The 18,614-nt window shown below is 45.7% G+C and overlaps 1 protein-coding gene across 1 annotated transcript in view; it reads right to left on the bottom strand.

The window, feature by feature from the left end:
- The window catches only part of LOC120022534 (engulfment and cell motility protein 1-like), a 158,459-nt gene that overhangs the window by 45,947 nt on the left and 93,898 nt on the right, over positions 1-18,614 (bottom strand). Inside the window, exon 16 of the mRNA XM_038966482.1 lies at positions 17,114-17,250. Coding sequence (XP_038822410.1) covers positions 17,114-17,250 — 137 coding nt within the window. The remainder of the gene's footprint in view (positions 1-17,113; positions 17,251-18,614) is intronic.

Raw genomic sequence — 18,614 nt, 5'->3', positions numbered from 1 at the left:
CACCTTTGGGATGAATTGGAACACCGACTGTGAGCCAGGCCTAATTGCCCAACATCAGTGCCCGACCTCACTAATGCTCTTGTGGCTGAATGGAAGCAACGACAGCAATGTTCCAACATCTAGTGGAAAGCCTTCCCAGAAGAGTGGAGGCTGTTATAGCAGCAAAGGAGGGGACCAACTCCATATTAATGCCCATGCAATCATGGAATGAGATGTTGGACGAGCAGGTGTCCACAAACCTTCAGTCTTGTTGTGTACTAAACCCCATTAGAATATACTCAGTGGACACAAGGCCACATCCTAACATGCTAGCACAGCAGCAGGGAGACAATAGGTCAAGGAGGAGGCTTGCCTGCAGCCCAGCACCAGTAATTATCCAGCTCTGTGAGGATTTCTATTTGCATAATCCAACAAGGCCAAACGAGAATAGAGTCTTCCAGACAAAGCAGATTATCATGGGGGGTAGCTATAGCTACAGTAACCATCTCAAATCAAATTGTGTTTGTAACATGCACCGAATAAAGCAGGTGTAGACTTACTTACAAACCCTTTCCCAACAACGCAGTTAAATGTAAGAACAATTTTCTAAATAAAAAATGAAATAGTTACACAATTAAATACCATCATCTAATTGTTTTATATATCTGTCAATGACAATATTAAATATGAAATATTTATAAAATTTGTAATGTTAGCAGAGCCTGGTATGATGGATAGTAGTAGTCCATTCCTCTATTTCTAGGAAACTAGGTGTGGTAGATAATGCTAAATATTATTCACAACAATGTGTACTATCGCCACCACTTCCTATGTGGTGTCTGTGTTCAAAAAGATGGCTTCAGAGACATATTTAGGATCTGTGTTCAAAAAGACGGCTTCAGAGAGACATATTTAGGATCTGTGTTCAAAAAGATGGCTTCAGAGACATATTTAGGATCTGTGTTCAGAAAGACGGCTTCAGAGAGACATATTTAGGATCTGTGTTCAGAAAGACGGCTTCAGAGACATATTTAGGATCTGTGTTCAGAAAGACGGCTTCAGAGAGACAGATGTAGGATCTGTGTTCAGAAAGACGGCTTCAGAGAGACATATTTAGGATCTGTGTTCAGAAAGACGGCTTCAGAGAGACAGATGCAGGATCTGTGATTGGGAGCTTTTCATCAGAAGGCTGAGATGGGCTGCTCTAACCTGATTACGCCTCACAGAGTCACAAACACACACACAGGCAGGCTCAGGCTACCCAGCACAGCACTGCCCCATCTGTACTAAGAACATCGCTCTCCTTCTCTCTGTTCTGCTCTGCTCTCCTCCTCTCCTTCTCTCTGTTCTGCTCTCCTCTCCTTCTCTCTGTTCTGCTCTCCTCTCCTTCTCTCTGATCTGCTCTCCTCTCCTTCTCTCTGTTCTGCTCTCCTCTCTGCTCTCCTTCTCTCTGATCTGCTCTCCTCTCCTTCTCTCTGTTCTGCTCTCCTCTCCTTCTCTCTGTTCTGCTCTGCTCTCCTTCTCTCTGTTCTGCTCTCCTCTCCTCCTCTCCTTCTCTCTGTTCTGCTCTGCTCTCCTTCTCTCTGTTCTGCTCTCCTCTCTGTTCTGCTCTCCTCTCCTTCTCTCTGTTCTGCTCTCCTCTCCTCTCTGTTCTGCTCTCCTCTCCTTCTCTCTGTTCTGCTCTCCTCTCCTTCTCTCTGTTCTGCTCTCCTCTCCTTCTCTCTGATCTGCTCTCCTCTCCTTCTCTCTGTTCTGCTCTCCTTCTCTCTCCTCCTCTCTCCTCTCCTTCTCTCTCCTCCTCTCTCCTCTCCTTCTCTCTGATCTGCTCTCCTCTCCTTCTCTCTGTTCTGCTCTCCTCTCCTTCTCTCTGTTCTGCTCTCCTCTCCCCTCCGCTCTCATCCTCTCCGCTCTCCTCCTCTCCGCTCTCCTCCTCTCCGCTCTCCTCCTCTCTTTCTCTCTGTTCTGCTCTCCTCTCTTTCTCTCTGTTCTGCTCTCCTCTCCTTCTCTCTGCTCTGCTCTCCTCTCCGCTCCCCTCCGCTCTCCTCCTCTCCGCTCCCCTCCGCTCTCCTCCTCTCCGCTCCTCTCTTCCTCTCTGCTCCGCTCTCCTCCTCTCTCTGCTCCGCTCTCCTCCTCTCTCTGCTCCGCTCTCCTCCTCTCTCTGCTCTCCTCTACGCTACGCTCTCCTCTCCGCTCTCCTCCTCTCTGCAGCCAGGCAACAATACAAACCCCCACCTCCCCTCCACTCCTCTCTCCATCCCTCCATTCTAATCAGCAGTCAGCAACCAGAGCCCACTCTCTACTCTCCCTCCCTCTCTTCTCCCTCTCTAGATGTGGGAAAAGCAAATCGGCCAGTTTCTTGTACTTACATGTAATTGTTAACTCCATGGCTGCAGCTGCTGTGCTCCAGAACGACTGACGGCAAAACCTTGGACGCACTGAGACGAGAGGAGCAGCTAACGAATGCAGCGAGGAAGAGAGAGGGTGAAGGAGAGGGGGTAGAGAGATGGGGGGAGGGAGGGAGGGGAAGATGGTCCCCTGGTAAAACGACAGAGTTGTGCTAACAGATTTTAACGGAGCTAGCTGGGTATCTAGCCACGGGCGTGAGGCGCGTCGTTGTGGCGATCGTGGTCACGGAGGGCAATGCTCATCCTCCTGCCTGCTTGCTAGATGATATCTACCTCCTCTCTCTACTGCCAGTCTGAGAGGACCACCAGGCAGCCCCGTTTATGTTGATCTCAGTGTTTAAGCCCGATTGGGCGCATTCCACGGTGGTATGAGCCAATAGGGTGGCAGCTGAGGAATCACATGGGCTGTGGTGGTGTGGTGTGTGTCGGTGTGTGTGTGTGTGTGTGTGTGTGTGTGTGTGTGTGTGTGTGTGTGTGTGTGTGTGTGTGTGTGTGTGTGTGTGTGTGTTTGTGTTTGTGGGGATGACAGGTTTAGAGACGAGGAGGGGAGGAGGAGACTGAGTGAGAGCCTGTACATCAGAACCCCTCTGCCTGGATGCACAGAGCTGGAGGTTTTCTAGTCGGGAGGCGTAGCAAGCCCCTCATCACACACAGCCGTTTGGATAAAGAGACAGAGGGCTGTCGTACATGACCGTTCTTCGAAATAGACACACACAAGCATGCAGGCACACGCAATCACACACACACCCACACGCATAGAAGAGGCTCCCTTTTTCCAAAGTGGAGCCAGTGTAGTGCAGCGGCAGTAATTGGACTGGGGTTGCTATGGAAACAGAGGAAACAGTTTGTCAGATGGAGTGGAGAGAGAGCAGAACAGAGTAGAGTAGAGCAGAACAGAGTAGAAGAGAGCAGGACAGAGTAGAGTAGAACATTATAGAGTAGAGCAGAACAGAGTAGAGTAGAGCAGAACAGAGTAGAAGAGAGCAGGACAGAGTAGAGTAGAGCAGAACAGAGTAGAACATAGCAGAACAGAGTAGAGTAGAACAATATAGAGTAGAACAGAGTAGTACAGAAGAAAGTAGAGTAGAACAGAACAGACTAGAACAGAGTAAAATAGAACAGAACAGAGACCAAGGTAAAAGTTGTATTCTACTATACTCTTTTCTACTCTGTTCTGTTCTACTCTGTTCTAGTAGAAAAGAGTAGAACAGAACAGATTTGAACAGAGTACAAATTGAGTAGAGTAGAACAGAACAGCACACAACAGAGTAGCACACAACAGAGTAGAACAGAGAAGAGTAGAACCGAACAGAGTAGAGTAGAGAACAGAACAGCACACAACAGAGTAGAGAAGAACAGAACAGAGAGAGAAGAACAGAACAGAGTAGAACAGAACAGAACAGAGTAGAACAGAACAGAGTAGAACAGAACAGAGTAGTACAACACCCAACAGAGTAGAGTAGAACAGAGTAGAGAAGAACAGAGTAGAGAAGAACAGAACAGAGTAGAGAAGAACAGAACAGAGTAGAACAGAACAGAGTAGAGAAGAACAGAGTAGAGTAGAACAGAACAGAGTAGAACAGAACAGAGTAGAGAAGAACAGAGTAGAGTAGAACAGAACAGAGTAGAGTAGAACAGAACAGAGTAGAGAAGAACAGAGTAGAGAAGAACAGAGTAGAGTAGAACAGAACAGAGTAGAGTAGAACAGAGTAGAGTAGAACAGAGTAGAGTAGAACAGAGTAGAGTAGAACAGAACAGAGTAGAGTAGAACAGAGTAGAGTAGAACAGAGTAGAGTAGAACAGAGTAGAGTAGAACAGAACAGAGTAGAGAAGAACAGAACAGAGAAGAAGAGTACAGTAGAACAAAACAGAATGGCGCAGAGTAGAAAAGAGCAGAACAGAGCAGAGTAGAGTAGAGTAGAACATAAGAGTAGAAAAGAGCAGAACAGAGCTGAACAGAACAGAGCAGAGTAGAACAGAGCAGAACATAACAGAGTAGAGTAGAACAGAGTAGAGTAGAACAGAGTAGAGCGTCAAGCATTACCCAGGCACCCACCTGCTTCTTCTCTAGCTCTCCCTTCTCAAAATAAACGTGAAGGTGAGACTACAGTAGTTGACTAAATAAACGTGAAGGTGGGACTACAGTAGTTGACTAAATAAACGTGAAGGTGGGACTAGAGTAGTTGACTAAATAAACGTGAAGGTGGGACTAGAGTAGTTGACTAAATAAACGTGAAGGTGGGACTAGAGTAGTTGACTAAATAAACGTGAAGGTGGGACTAGAGTAGTTGACTAAATAAACGTGAAGGTGGGACTACAGTAGTTGACTAAATAAACGTGAAGGTGGGACTACAGTAGTTGACTAAATAAACATGAAGGTGGGACTACAGTAGTTGACTAAGTAAACGTGAAGGTGGGACTAGAGTAGTTGACTAAATAAACGTGAAGGTGAGACTACAGTAGTTGACTAAATAAACGTGAAGGTGGGACTACAGTAGTTGACTAAATAAACGTGAAGGTGGGACTACAGTAGTTGACTAAATAAACGTGAAGGTGAGACTACAGTAGTTGACTAGATAAACGTGAAGGTGGGACTAGAGTAGTTGACTAGATAAACGTGAAGGTGGGACTAGAGTAGCTGACTAGATAAACGTGAAGGTGGGACTAGAGTAGCTGACTAGATAAACGTGAAGGTGGGACTAGAGTAGCTGACTAGATAAACGTGAAGGTGGGACTAGAGTAGCTGACTAGATAAACGTGAAGGTGGGACTAGAGTAGCTGACTAGATAAACGTGAAGGTGGGACTAGAGTAGCTGACTAGATAAACGTGAAGGTGGGACTAGAGTAGCTGACTAGATAAACGTGAAGGTGGGACTAGAGTAGCTGACTAGATAAACGTGAAGGTGGGACTACAGTAGCCACACCACAAAAGAGAAGAACATGGAGGATGCACAGACAAATAGCCCGTTCCAAATAGCCCCCTATTCTCTTGGTAGTGCACTCCTTTTGACCAGGGCTCTGGTCTACATTAGTGCACCATTTAGGGAATAGGGTGCCATTTAGGACGCATACAAACCTAACACAACCAGTAGGATAGAAGGATCATGTAAAGAACAGGAAGGGAATGCAGGACAGGATGTGGTTGTAATACCTTTTACACCTTAAAGCAAAATCTGGTCTTGATGGAAAATAAAATTCTGATTTAAAAAAATAGGAATCCTGAAAACCCCTGCCTGTCTTTGTAAGAAAACGTACCAGACACAACTAATCAATCACTGTTATGATCATTATTTGGTGAGAGTGCTGCTTTTGGAACCAAGGGCTAGAGGAAACATTCTATGACCCACAGACAAACCATGGATGTCACCCATGGCCAGCTGACTACACAAGACAGACAGATGGACATGTCCAGAATGACCATCGGTGACACATGTTCAGAGCCATCTCTATATACAACTCTGCTGCACATGTTTCTCTGGCATAAGAATGACTATGGCCATATGTGCTGATGGGTACATTGTGACTGTTCTCCAGTCTGGCACAGCAGCAGGCTCTAGAGGCGAAAGAAACGCACACCTATTTAGGCGAGGTGCTGGCTAGCGGAGTAGAACACTTTAAAAAAATAAAGGAGAGCGGCACACTCTAGGAGCTCAGATGAAGAAATATTTATGTCCAACATTTCGACAGACAAGCTGTCTTCATCAGGGTATAATGACAAACACTGCAGGGTGACTCATTTATATAGTGTCTAAAGACACACACAGGTGTCTGTAATCATGGCCGGGTGTGGCCTGATATCATTGGTTAATTCGCATATATTAAAATAGCATACAAAAAACTAATGGATGGCGTACGATCATAGATACAATTTGGCTACATAAGCCTACAAACATTTACAATTGCAAAATCACAATAATCACAAGAATGGCTTCAGATCAAAGTCTACGTTGAGACCGAAGGGAGCAAGGGTCTTTAAATTAAAGATCCAGGCAGCCTCTCGTTTTAACAATAAATTGTCGAGGTCACCCCCTCTCCTAGGGAGGGTGACATGTTCGATGCCAATATAACATAGAGATGAAATCGAGTGGTTTTCTTCCAAAAAGTGGGCCGCAACTGGGTAAGTCGAGTTTTTGCACCTAATGGTGCTACGATGCTCCAAGATACGTAATTTTACTTGCACTTTGTTTTACCCACATAATTTTTTACCACAAGGACAAGTTATAAGATAAATAACTGCCTTAGTGGAGCACGTGATAACACATTTACATTTACATTTAAGTCATTTAGCAGACGCTCTTATCCAGAGCGACTTACAAGTACATACATTCATACTTTCTTTTTTTTTGTACTGGCCCCCCGTGGGAACACCAGCAGCAAGCTCTAACTGAACCAGAGAGACAGTCTCCATCTCCTAAACAAACACCAGGGAAGTGAGGGATGGTGAGGAGGAGGAAGGAGAGGAGGAAGAGAGGAAGAATGTGGGGAATAATCTATCCCAATTCAATAAAGACTCATTCTCATCTTGTGAAGAGAAAGTGGTGTGTGTTATTGGATATTAGGATTCCTGGCCCAGAGAGGGGTGTGTGTGTGTGTGTGTGTGTGTGTGTGTGTGTGTGTGTGTGTGTGTGTGTGTGTGTGTGTGTGTGTGTGTGTGTGTGTTTCATTATCAGCCGAGCAGTTCAATTCCGTCGGCAAAGGATGAAAAACCAACATAGCTTGGAATCACTGATCTACCATAGCATCTAAAACACAGACTTCAGTTCACTGTGAGGGGGGGGGATTTATAAAAATATATATATATATTTAACTAGGCAAGTCAGGGGGATAGACCTATTGACTCATAGATTGACACCAATGCTTAATTTAGTGAATATACAGGCCACCCGTAAATATACAAGGCACCTGTGAATAAACAGCCCACCTGTGAATAAACAGCACACATGTGAATATACAGCCCACCTGTGAATAAACAGCCCACCTGTGAATATACAGCCCACCTGTGAATATACAGCCCACCTGTGAATAAACAGCCCACCTGTGAATATACAGCCCACCTGTGAATATACAGCCCACCTGTGATTATACAGCCCACCTGTGAATAAACAGCCCACCTGTGATTATACAGCCCACCTGTGAATATACAGCCCACCTGTGATTATACAGCCCACCTGTGATTATACAGCCCACCTGTGAATAAACAGCCCACCTGTGAATATACAGCCCACCTGTGATTATACAGCCCACCTGTGAATAAACAGCCCACCTGTGAATATACAGCCCACCTGTGAATATACAGCCCACCTGTGATTATATAGCCCACCTGTGAATATACAGCCCACCTGTGAATAAACAGCTCACCTGTGATTATACAGCCCACCTGTGAATATATAGCCCACCTGTGAATATACAGCCCACCTGTGAATATACAGCCCACCTGTGAATATACAGCCCACCTGTGAATAAACAGCTCACCTGTGATTGTACAGCCCACCTGTGATTATACAGCCCACCTGTGATTATACAGCCCACCTGTGAATATACAGCCCACCTGTGAATATACAGCCCACCTGTGAATATACAGCCCACCTGTGAATATACAGCCCACCTGTGAATATACAGCCCACCTGTGAATATACAGCCCACCTGTGAATAAACAGCCCACCTGTGATTATACAGCCCACCTGTGAATATACAGCCCACCTGTGAATATACAGCCCACCTGTGAATATACAGCCCACCTGTGAATAAACAGCTCATCTGTGAATATACAGCCCACCCGTGGCCATCTCATCTCTATAGAGCTGCTGTCTATGCTGTCTGACAAAATCACTATTTTAGTAGTTCTTCTTAATAAATAAGGTATACCTTTGTGGCTGCTGAATACCAACTATCAATCACTTAGATCATGTATTTTCAGGTAGAGATACCTCGAAGCAACTGCTATCCCTCTAGATTTCACATTCTTCTGTCTCTTTTACATAGCAGGCGTAAAAGAAAGAAAGACCGGACAAGAAGGCGCGCAATGGATTATGGTCATTGTAGTTCATAATTTAAAAAACACTTGTGCCCTCTCAGATTTAGTTTTATGTCCCGATATATAAAAATAGCAAAAAAGTTCAAATGATTGAGTGACAGGTTGGCGCAAAATCTGTATCTTCGCCGCGCTGTGTCAGCACCATGGACAGAGCGCCAACCTGTAGAGGGGCTATGGAAAAGCCACTGCGGTGGTTAGGTATATAAAAAGTGGGGAAAACACTTCTCATCTCTGTGGTAGGCTAAGTGAATAACGGGATTCGCATCCGCCTGTAATATTTGATTTTGATTTATAAGGTTGGGGTGAAGTTTACCAGTCGGGCCCAAGCGAGGACACCTTGTTGGAGGCTGAACTGTCTCATTCCTGCTCCTCTTGTCACGGCTGTTGAAAGGAGAGGACCAAGGTGCAGCGTGGTGAGCGTACATTTTCTTTCTTTTTATCAAAATGACACCAAACAAAACAATAAACACTACAAAAACTAAACGTGAAGCTACAGGCTATGTGCCCTAAACAAAAGTCAACTTCCCACAAACACAGGTGGAAAAAAGAGATACCTAAGTATGGTTCCCAATCAGAGACAACGATAGACAGCTGTCCCTGATTGAGAACCTTACCCGGCCAAAACATAGAAATAGAAAATCATAGAAACACAAACATAGAATACCCACCCCAACTCACGCCCTGACCAAACCAAAATAGAGACATAAAAAGGATCTGTAAGGTCAGGGCGTGACACCTCTGCTGTTCCTATGGGGGGCTCTGCAGGAGTTTCTGCACTATGATGGGGTGTGTGAGGTTTTCACCTCTGCTGTTCCTATGGGGGGCTCTGCAGGAGTTTCTGCACTATGATGGGGTGTGTGAGGTTTTCACCTCTGCTGTTCCTATGGGGGGCTCTGCAGGAGTTTCTGCACTATGACGGGGTGTGTGAGGTTTTCACCTCTGCTGTTCCTATGGGGGGCTCTGCAGGAGTTTCTGCACTATGACGGGGTGTGTGAGGTTTTCACCTCTGCTGTTCCTATGGGGGGCTCTGCAGGAGTTTCTGCACTATGATGGGGTGTGTGAGGTTTTCACCTCTGCTGTTCCTATGGGGGGCTCTGCAGGAGTTTCTGCACTATGATGGGGTGTGTGAGGTTTTCACCTCTGCTGTTCCTATGGGGGGCTCTGCAGGAGTTTCTGCACTATGATGGGGTGTGTGAGGTTTTCACCTCTGCTGTTCCTATGGGGGGCTCTGCAGGAGTTTCTGCACTATGATGGGGTGTGTGAGGTTTTCACCTCTGCTGTTCCTATGGGGGGCTCTGCAGGAGTTTCTGCACTATGATGGGGTGTGTGAGGTTTTCACCTCTGCTGTTCCTATGGGGGGCTCTGCAGGAGTTTCTGCACTATGACGGGATGTGTGAGGTTTTCACCTCTGCTGTTCCTATGGGGGGCTCTGCAGGAGTTTCTGCACTATGACGGGGTGTGTGAGGTTTTCACCTCTGCTGTTCCTATGGGGGGCTCTGCAGGAGTTTCTGCACTATGATGGGGTGTGTGAGGTTTTCACCTCTGCTGTTCCTATGGGGGGCTCTGCAGGAGTTTCTGCACTATGATGGGGTGTGTGAGGTTTTCACCTCTGCTGTTCCTATGGGGGGCTCTGCAGGAGTTTCTGCACTATGACGGGGTGTGTGAGGTTTTCACCTCTGCTGTTCCTATGGGGGGCTCTGCAGGAGTTTCTGCACTATGATGGGGTGTGTGAGGTTTTCACCTCTGCTGTTCCTATGGGGGGCTCTGCAGGAGTTTCTGCACTATGATGGGGTGTGTGAGGTTTTCACCTCTGCTGTTCCTATGGGGGGCTCTGCAGGAGTTTCTGCACTATGACGGGATGTGTGAGGTTTTCACCTCTGCTGTTCCTATGGGGGGCTCTGCAGGAGTTTCTGCACTATGACGGGGTGTGTGAGGTTTTCACCTCTGCTGTTCCTATGGGGGGCTCTGCAGGAGTTTCTGCACTATGATGGGGTGTGTGAGGTTTTCACCTCTGCTGTTCCTATGGGGGGCTCTGCAGGAGTTTCTGCACTATGACGGGATGTGTGAGGTTTTCACCTCTGCTGTTCCTATGGGGGGCTCTGCAGGAGTTTCTGCACTATGATGGGGTGTGTGAGGTTTTCACCTCTGCTGTTCCTATGGGGGGCTCTGCAGGAGTTTCTGCACTATGACGGGGTGTGTGAGGTTTTCACCTCTGCTGTTCCTATGGGGGGCTCTGCAGGAGTTTCTGCACTATGACGGGGTGTGTGAGGTTTTCACCTCTGCTGTTCCTATGGGGGGCTCTGCAGGAGTTTCTGCACTATGATGGGGTGTGTGAGGTTTTCACCTCTGCTGTTCCTATGGGGGGCTCTGCAGGAGTTTCTGCACTATGATGGGGTGTGTGAGGTTTTCACCTCTGCTGTTCCTATGGGGGGCTCTGCAGGAGTTTCTGCACTATGATGGGGTGTGTGAGGTTTTCACCTCTGCTGTTCCTATGGGGGGCTCTGCAGGAGTTTCTGCACTATGACGGGATGTGTGAGGTTTTCACCTCTGCTGTTCCTATGGGGGGCTCTGCAGGAGTTTCTGCACTATGACGGGGTGTGTGAGGTTTTCACCTCTGCTGTTCCTATGGGGGGCTCTGCAGGAGTTTCTGCACTATGATGGGGTGTGTGAGGTTTTCACCTCTGCTGTTCCTATGGGGGGCTCTGCAGGAGTTTCTGCACTATGACGGGATGTGTGAGGTTTTCACCTCTGCTGTTCCTATGGGGGGCTCTGCAGGAGTTTCTGCACTATGATGGGGTGTGTGAGGTTTTCATCCCGACATCGATTGACACTGAATTGATTATGACCGAGCTCTCTTCAGAGCCTGGAGAGAAAATGACTGCACCGCAGCATGTTCCTGGGTGTGGCACAGACGTTGTTACTACTAGGGGGGTCTAGAGACAACCCCAGTGTCCACTGTGCATCGTTCGGGAGAGAATGCTCCCTTACCTGCTTCAACAACGGCCCATGCTGGGAAGTTTGTGCCACCGCATCGCCAAAAGGTTAGTGGGCAGTTTTTAAGGTCAGTGAAAAGTGTTCACTGCCTCGGGGCAACTGCTATGATGTTCCTTTATTTGCGCCGCCAATCTACATTCACCAAATGGACATACCATGTTGGTCAATATGTACCCAATGCTAGTTTGCAATGTGCCATTCTGCCTTGCTGTCACATGTCCATTAGTTTGGGTCGTGTGTGCGTTTAAGGGGGGTGGTTAGAAATACTGAAGCGAAATGATTTCAGTTGAAGGGAAAATGACTACTGTTACGTCCTGCTGATATTTGAGGTTCCTGCTTATATGTGAGGAACGTATGGAGCATAATTATTAAATGTCGACACCAGAATAAATCCAATTCCTGACCACTATTTGTTTAATTGTGTCAATTGTTTGTAAATAATTATCAATGACCCGTGAAATATATATTGATCAGTGAAGTTACTGTTAAATCCAACATATTCCACCATTAATTTAGAATGTTTGCTTATGGAAATGTTGATAATTCATTAATTATAATATACTGTCATGACGTTGCCCTGTTGGGTGAGGTTTATGACCCCCCCCCCATAAATACCGAAACCTTCCCCCTCCACTCTACAGAATGGACTCTTGGAAAGCCCTTTGTTTCCACAGAGAAAGTATGGTAACGTCAAAAGGTTGGGGAATGGAACAATATTTCCCTTTCTCAACCAGTTGAAAGTGTCCGTTGGTACTTAAAGAATATGATGTCGGATCAGTCATTGTTTTGGGACATTATTACTGATGATAGGACGACATAAACTGTATCTTGGAAAGTCTACACATTCTAGTTATCAGATTCACATGGAATTGTTGTGCAATTTAAATGTTTAAATATGAAACTATTCGTGAAAAGATGACATTTAATTTTAGCCTCCTAAATAAGAGAATTGTTTCATAGTAAAACGTAGGCCCAGTCAGTGGCCACACCCAAGTGAACAGACATTAGTTGAGAACTATGGAACACGCCCCTCTCTCCCCCAGTACAAAAGCCCGTTGACGGACGTCAACCTTAGTTCCAGAAATGTTAGGACTGCTGTCCTGATGTTTAAAAAGGGTCAATTTCACACTGTGTGTGTCTCAACACACATAAAATCAGCCAGCGAGCTCACTCCTGGCAAAAGGGAGCGGGGATACGAACACACTGAATGAGTGCTTATCCCCAATTATAATGTCACCTTCAGGCAGTATAGTACAGTATACATCCTTATATTACAGGATGATACGGAGGTGCTGAGAGCAGAGTACGGAAGGGGGAAAAGGCACAGGGCTTTGCGAGATGGTGAGATTGGTCAGCATTACCGGACCTAAGTTGGCAAACAAACACATACAGACCTTGCTGTTTCAAGAGAGATGGGTGCCTTTACTGCAATGTTACACAGTGTGTTTGTCCCAAATGGCACCCTATTCCCTAAATAGTGCACTGCTTTTGACCAGAGCCCTATATAGGGAATAGGATGCCATTTGGGACACAGCCAATGACTCACATCATGATGCCTCAAAACAAGACAGGGTGTTGAAGCTACAGAGGAGATTGGTGGTTAGTCAATACTGTACACACAACAAATACTACCTCTGTTCCTACAGTAATCTGATGATCTTCTGAAACAGCAACAGCCTATCTTACACTATCCAAACTACCATTCTGCAATTTCATTTGACAACAGGAAAAAAGGAATGTTCATATGATGCTGTGTACAGTACTAGAATACTGATTGGATTGGCTTAGGTTTCCAATATCACGTGCAGTTTACATTTTCTATGCAATCTGACAGTCTGGCAAAGAAACCCACAGAGACAGTGACTGAATCAGACTTCCACAGAGACAGTGACTGAATCAGACTTCCTCGGAGACAGTGACTGAATCAGACTTCCTCAGAGACAGTGACTGAATCAGACTTCCTCAGATGTGTGTGTGTTGAAAAGAAAATGTTTTTATCTGAATAAAACAGCATTTTCTGCCTGTTACTGAAGCCAGGAGTTAAATAAGCAGTGAGACCAACCGACGGAGGAGTTAATGTGTATTTCATGTCAGACAACAATGAAGAATTTAATTTGAAAGCCTGGGGAGATGAGCTCAATTCCCATCCCTCTCAATCACTCCTAAAATAAGACACGCCTCGAGGAAAACCCATCTGGAGATGGGTAGTGCACTACTTTTGATGGGCTTTGGCCAAAAGTAGTGCACTATGTAGGGAATAGGGTATCATCTGGGATGCAGCCCACGACTATGCATCTTAAATCAACTTCTGCACATTGAGGCTGGCTTTATATAGGCAGTGGCTACTATAATAACTCACATACAGCCTTATTCTAAAATGGATTCAATTGTTATTTTTTCCCCTCATCAATCTACACACAACACCCCATAATGACATCACAATACCCCATAATGACATCACAATACCCCATAATGTCAAAGCAAAAACAAGTTTTTAGAAATGTTTGAAAGAAAAATGAAATACCAAATTTACATAAGTATTCAGACCCTTTACTCAGTACTTTGTTGAAGCACCTTTGGCAGCGATTACAGCCTCGAGTCTTCATGGGGATGACTCTACAAGCTTGGCATACCTGTATTTGGGGAGTTTTTCCCATTCTTCTCTGCCAGATCCTCTTAAGCTCTGTCGCTGCACGCCTATTTTCAGGTCTCTCCAGAGCTGTTCGATCGGGTTCAAGTCCGGGCTCTGGCTGGGCCACTCAAGGACATTCAGAGACTTGCCCTGAAGCAACTCCTGCATTTTCTTGGCTGTGTGCTTAGGGTCGTTGTCCTGTTGGAAGGTAAACCTTCGCCCCAGTCTAAAGTCCTGAGCGCTCTGGAACAGGTTTTCATCAAGGATCTTAATTAACTTTTGGTTGGCATTCAGGCCAAAGAGTTCAATCTTGGTTTCATCAGATCAGAGAATCTTGTTTCTCATGGTCAGAGTCCTTTAGGTGCCTATTGGCAAACTTGAAGCGGGCTGTCATGCCTTTTACTGAGGAGTGGCTTCCGTCTGGCCACTCTACCATAAAGGCCTGATTGGTGGAGTGCTGCAGAGATGGTTGTCCATCTGGAAGGTTCTCCCATCTCCACACAGGAACTCTGGAGTTCTGTCAGAGTGGCCATCAGGTTCTTGGTCATCTCTCTGACCAAAGCCCTTCTCCCCCGATTGCTCAGTTTTGCCGGGTGGACAGCTCTAGGAAGAGTCTTGGTGGTTCCAAACTTCTTCCATTTAAGAATGATGGAGGCCACTGTGTTCTTGGGGACCTTAAATGCTGCAGAAATGTTTTGGTACCCTTCCCCAGATCTATGCCTTCACACAATCCTGTCTCGGAGCTCTATGGACAATTCCTTCAATCTCATGGCTTGTTTTTGCTCTATGGGACCTTTTATAGACAGGTTGTGCCTTTCCAAATCATGTCCAATCAATTTAATTGACCATAGGTGGACTCCAATCAAATTGTAGAAACAGAAACAGGATGCACCTGAGCTCAATGTCGAATGTCATAGCAAAGGGTCTGAATACTTATGTAAATAAGGTATTTCTGTTTATAATTTTCAATAAATTTGCTAACATTTCTAAAAACCTGCTTTCGCTTTGTCATTATGGGTTATTGTGTGTAGATCGATGAAGTTTTTCAATTTAATCAATTTTAGAATAAGGCTGTAATGTAAAGATGGCGCCGAAGAACATGGCTGACGTTTTACGTTCTCCCAAGCAATTTTTAGCATTTTGTGTAACTTATTTTTTAACTTATTGTGTACATAATGTTGCTGCTACCGTCTCTTATGACCGAAAATAACTTCTGGACATCATAAAAGCGTTTACTCACCGCGGACTGGTAGAAACTTTTTCCTTTAACGAGTCCGACGAGAAGGAGATCCTGCTTTTACTGGAACAGGCCCAGATTCACGCCTGTTTCGTGATAAAAAGATGCCGGAAAAGGGGATGCAGATCGGGGATCCTTCTGAGAAGCCAGAGGCCGAGCGAGTAAACTCCCAATGCCTTCCATTCTCCTTGCTAACGTGCAATCGTTAGAAAATAAAATTGATGACCTTCTATTAAGATAATCCTGCCAATGGGACATTAAAAACTGTAACATCTTATGTTTCACCAAGACGTGGCTGAACGAAGAAATGGACAATATAGAGCTGGCGGGATTTTCCATGCACCGGCAGAACAGAGACGCTACCTCTGGTAAGACGAGGGGCGGGGGTGTGTGTCTAATATTAAAGAAGTCTCGAGGTATTGCTTGCCTGAGGTAGAGTACCTTATGATAAGCTGTCGACCAAAAGAGTTATCATCTGCATTATTCGTAGCCGTCTATTAACCACCACAAAGCGAAGCTGGCACTAAGACCGCTCTCAACCAACTCTATAAGGCCATAAGCAAAGAAGAAAATGCTCACCCAGAAGCAGCGCTCCTAGTGGCCTGGGACTTTAATGCAGGCAAACTTAAATCAGTTTTCCCAAATTTTACCAGCATGTCACATGTTCAACCAGAAGAAAAAAAAATCCTAGACCACCTTTACTCCACACAAAGCTCTCCCCCGCCCTCCATTTGGCAAATCTGCACCATTGAGAGCATCCTGACCGGTTGCATCACCGCCTTGTATGGCAACTGCTCGGCATCTGACCGTAAGGTGCTACAGAGGGTAGTGTGAACGGCCCAGAACATCACTGGGGCCAAGCTTCCTGCCATCCAGGACCTATTTAATAGGCGGTGTCAGAGGAAAGCCCATAAAATTGTCAGAGACTCCAGTCACCCAAGTTATAGACTGGTGTCTCTGCTACCGCACGGCAAGCGGTACCGGAGCGCCAAGTCTAGGACCAAAAGGATCCTCAAAACCTTCTACCCCCAAGCTACTATTCTGCTGAACAATACATAAAAATCGCTATCGGGCAATTTACATTGACCCCCCCTTGTACACTGCTGCTACTCACTGTTAGTTTGTTACCTATGCATAGTCACTTCGCCCCCACCTACATGTACAGATTACCTCAACTAGCCTGTACCCCTGCACACTGACTCGGTACCGGTGCCCCCTGTATATAGCCTCGTTATTGTTATTCGTATTGTGTTACTTTTTATTATTACTTTTTATTTTAGCCTACTTGGTAAATATTTTCTTCTTCTTGAACTACACTGTTGGTTAAGGGCTTGTAAGTAAGCATTTCACGGTAAAGTCTACACTTGTTGTATTCGGCGCACGTGGCAAATAAAGTGACTACTTTGAAGAATATCAAATATTGTGTTATTAAAGGGTCTGAATACTTTCCGAATGCACTGCATGTCCAGACCGGAAAACACCACTTGACATGAGACATAATACACCACAGTAGCATTCCTGTACGAGCTGACAAATCACATAAAAGAAAGAAAGCCCTACTGGATCTGCAGGATTTTGTTCAAGCCCTAAACAAACACACCTGTTTCAGCTAATCAAGGTCCTGAGGAGCAGCTGATTAGTAGAATGGTCCGGAGAATAATCCTGCAGCAGGGTAGCTCTCCAGAAAGAGGGTTAGCTACCCCTGCAGAAGTATTACCCTTTGAAAATGAATACCATTTGCCATTTTAGTGGCCCCAGGCGGGAATCGAACCCATGATCCTGACATTGCAGGCGCCATACTTTAGTAACTGAGCCACAAAGTCCAACCTCACCTTGTTGAAGTCTTCGCTGGTGGCCCTCATCTCCTTCCAGGTCTTGTTGAGCAGCTGGATGCAGATGCAGAAGAACTCTTCGAAGGAGCGGTCGTGGGTGAAGAACATGGGGTGGAAATCATGACAGTTCTCACTGGCTGCGAAGACAGAGGTGGAGAAGAGGGTACAGATAGAACATGTGTTTTAGAGAGAGGAGAGGAGGGTACAGTCAGAACATGTGTTTTAGAGAGGAGAGGAGGGTACAGTCAGAACATGTGTTTTAGAGAGGAGAGGAGGGTGCAGTCAGAACATGTGTTTTAGAGAGAGGAGTTTTTACACTGCTGCTACTCGCTGCTTATTATCTATGCATAGTCACTTTAACCTTACCTGCATGTTCAAATTACCTCGACTAACCTGTACCCAAGCACATTGACTCGGTACCGGTACCCCCTTTATATAGCTATGTTACTGTTATTTTATTGTGTTACTTTTTTTAATGAGCTGAAATAAAAGATCCCCGAAATTTTCCAGATGCACAAAAAGCTTATTTCTCTCAAATTGTGTGCACAAATGTGTTTACATGCCTGTTAGTGAGCATTTCTTATTTGCCAAGATAATCCATCCACCTGACAGGTGTGGCATATCAAGAAGCTGATTAAACAGTATGATCATTACACAGGTGCACCTTGTGCTGGGACTTGAAAGGCCACTCTAAAATGTGCAGTTGTGTCACACAACACAATGCCACAGATGTCTCAAGTTTCGAGGGAGCGTGCAATTGGCATGCTGACTGCAGGAATGTCCACCAGAGCGGTTGCCAGAGAAATTAATGTACATTTTAGAGAATTTGGCAGACCACGTGTAACCATGCCAGCCCAGGACCTCTACATCCGACTTCTTCACCTGCGGTATCATCTGAGACCAGTCACCCAAACAGCTGATGAAACTGAGGAGTATTTCTGTCTGTAATAAAGCCCTATTGTGGGGGGGGAAATCATCCTGATTAGCCCCTGTCAAGCCATGTGAAATCCATAGATTAGGGTCTAATGATGCTTTTTATTTGTATTAGGTTTTTTTTACCCCTTTTTGACCCCAATTTCGTGATATCCAATTGGTAGTTACTGTCTTGTCCCATCGCTGCAACTCCAAGTCGCACTGCTTCTTGACACACTGCTCGCTTAACCCGGAAGCCAGCTGTACCAATGTGTCGGAGGAAACACTGTCCAACTGGCGACCGTGTTTGCGTAAATGCGCCCGGCCTGCCACAGGAACCGCCAGAGCTCAATGAGACAATAACATCCCGGCTGGCCAAACCCTTCCCTAACCTGGACGACACTGGGCCAATTATGCGCAGACTCATGGGTCTCCCGGTCGCGGCCGGCTGCGACACAGCCTGGCATCGACTCCGGATCTGTAGTGACGCCTCTAGCACTGCGATGCAGTGCCTTATATTGCTGTGCCACTCGGGAGGCCCCTAATGAATTTATTTGAATTGACTGAATTTCCTTATATGAACTGTAAC

The sequence above is a fragment of the Salvelinus namaycush genome, chromosome 27, assembly GCF_016432855.1.
Source record: "Salvelinus namaycush isolate Seneca chromosome 27, SaNama_1.0, whole genome shotgun sequence".
Classification (NCBI taxonomy): domain Eukaryota; kingdom Metazoa; phylum Chordata; class Actinopteri; order Salmoniformes; family Salmonidae; genus Salvelinus; species Salvelinus namaycush.
This window is presented reverse-complemented; position numbering and strand designations above follow the sequence as displayed.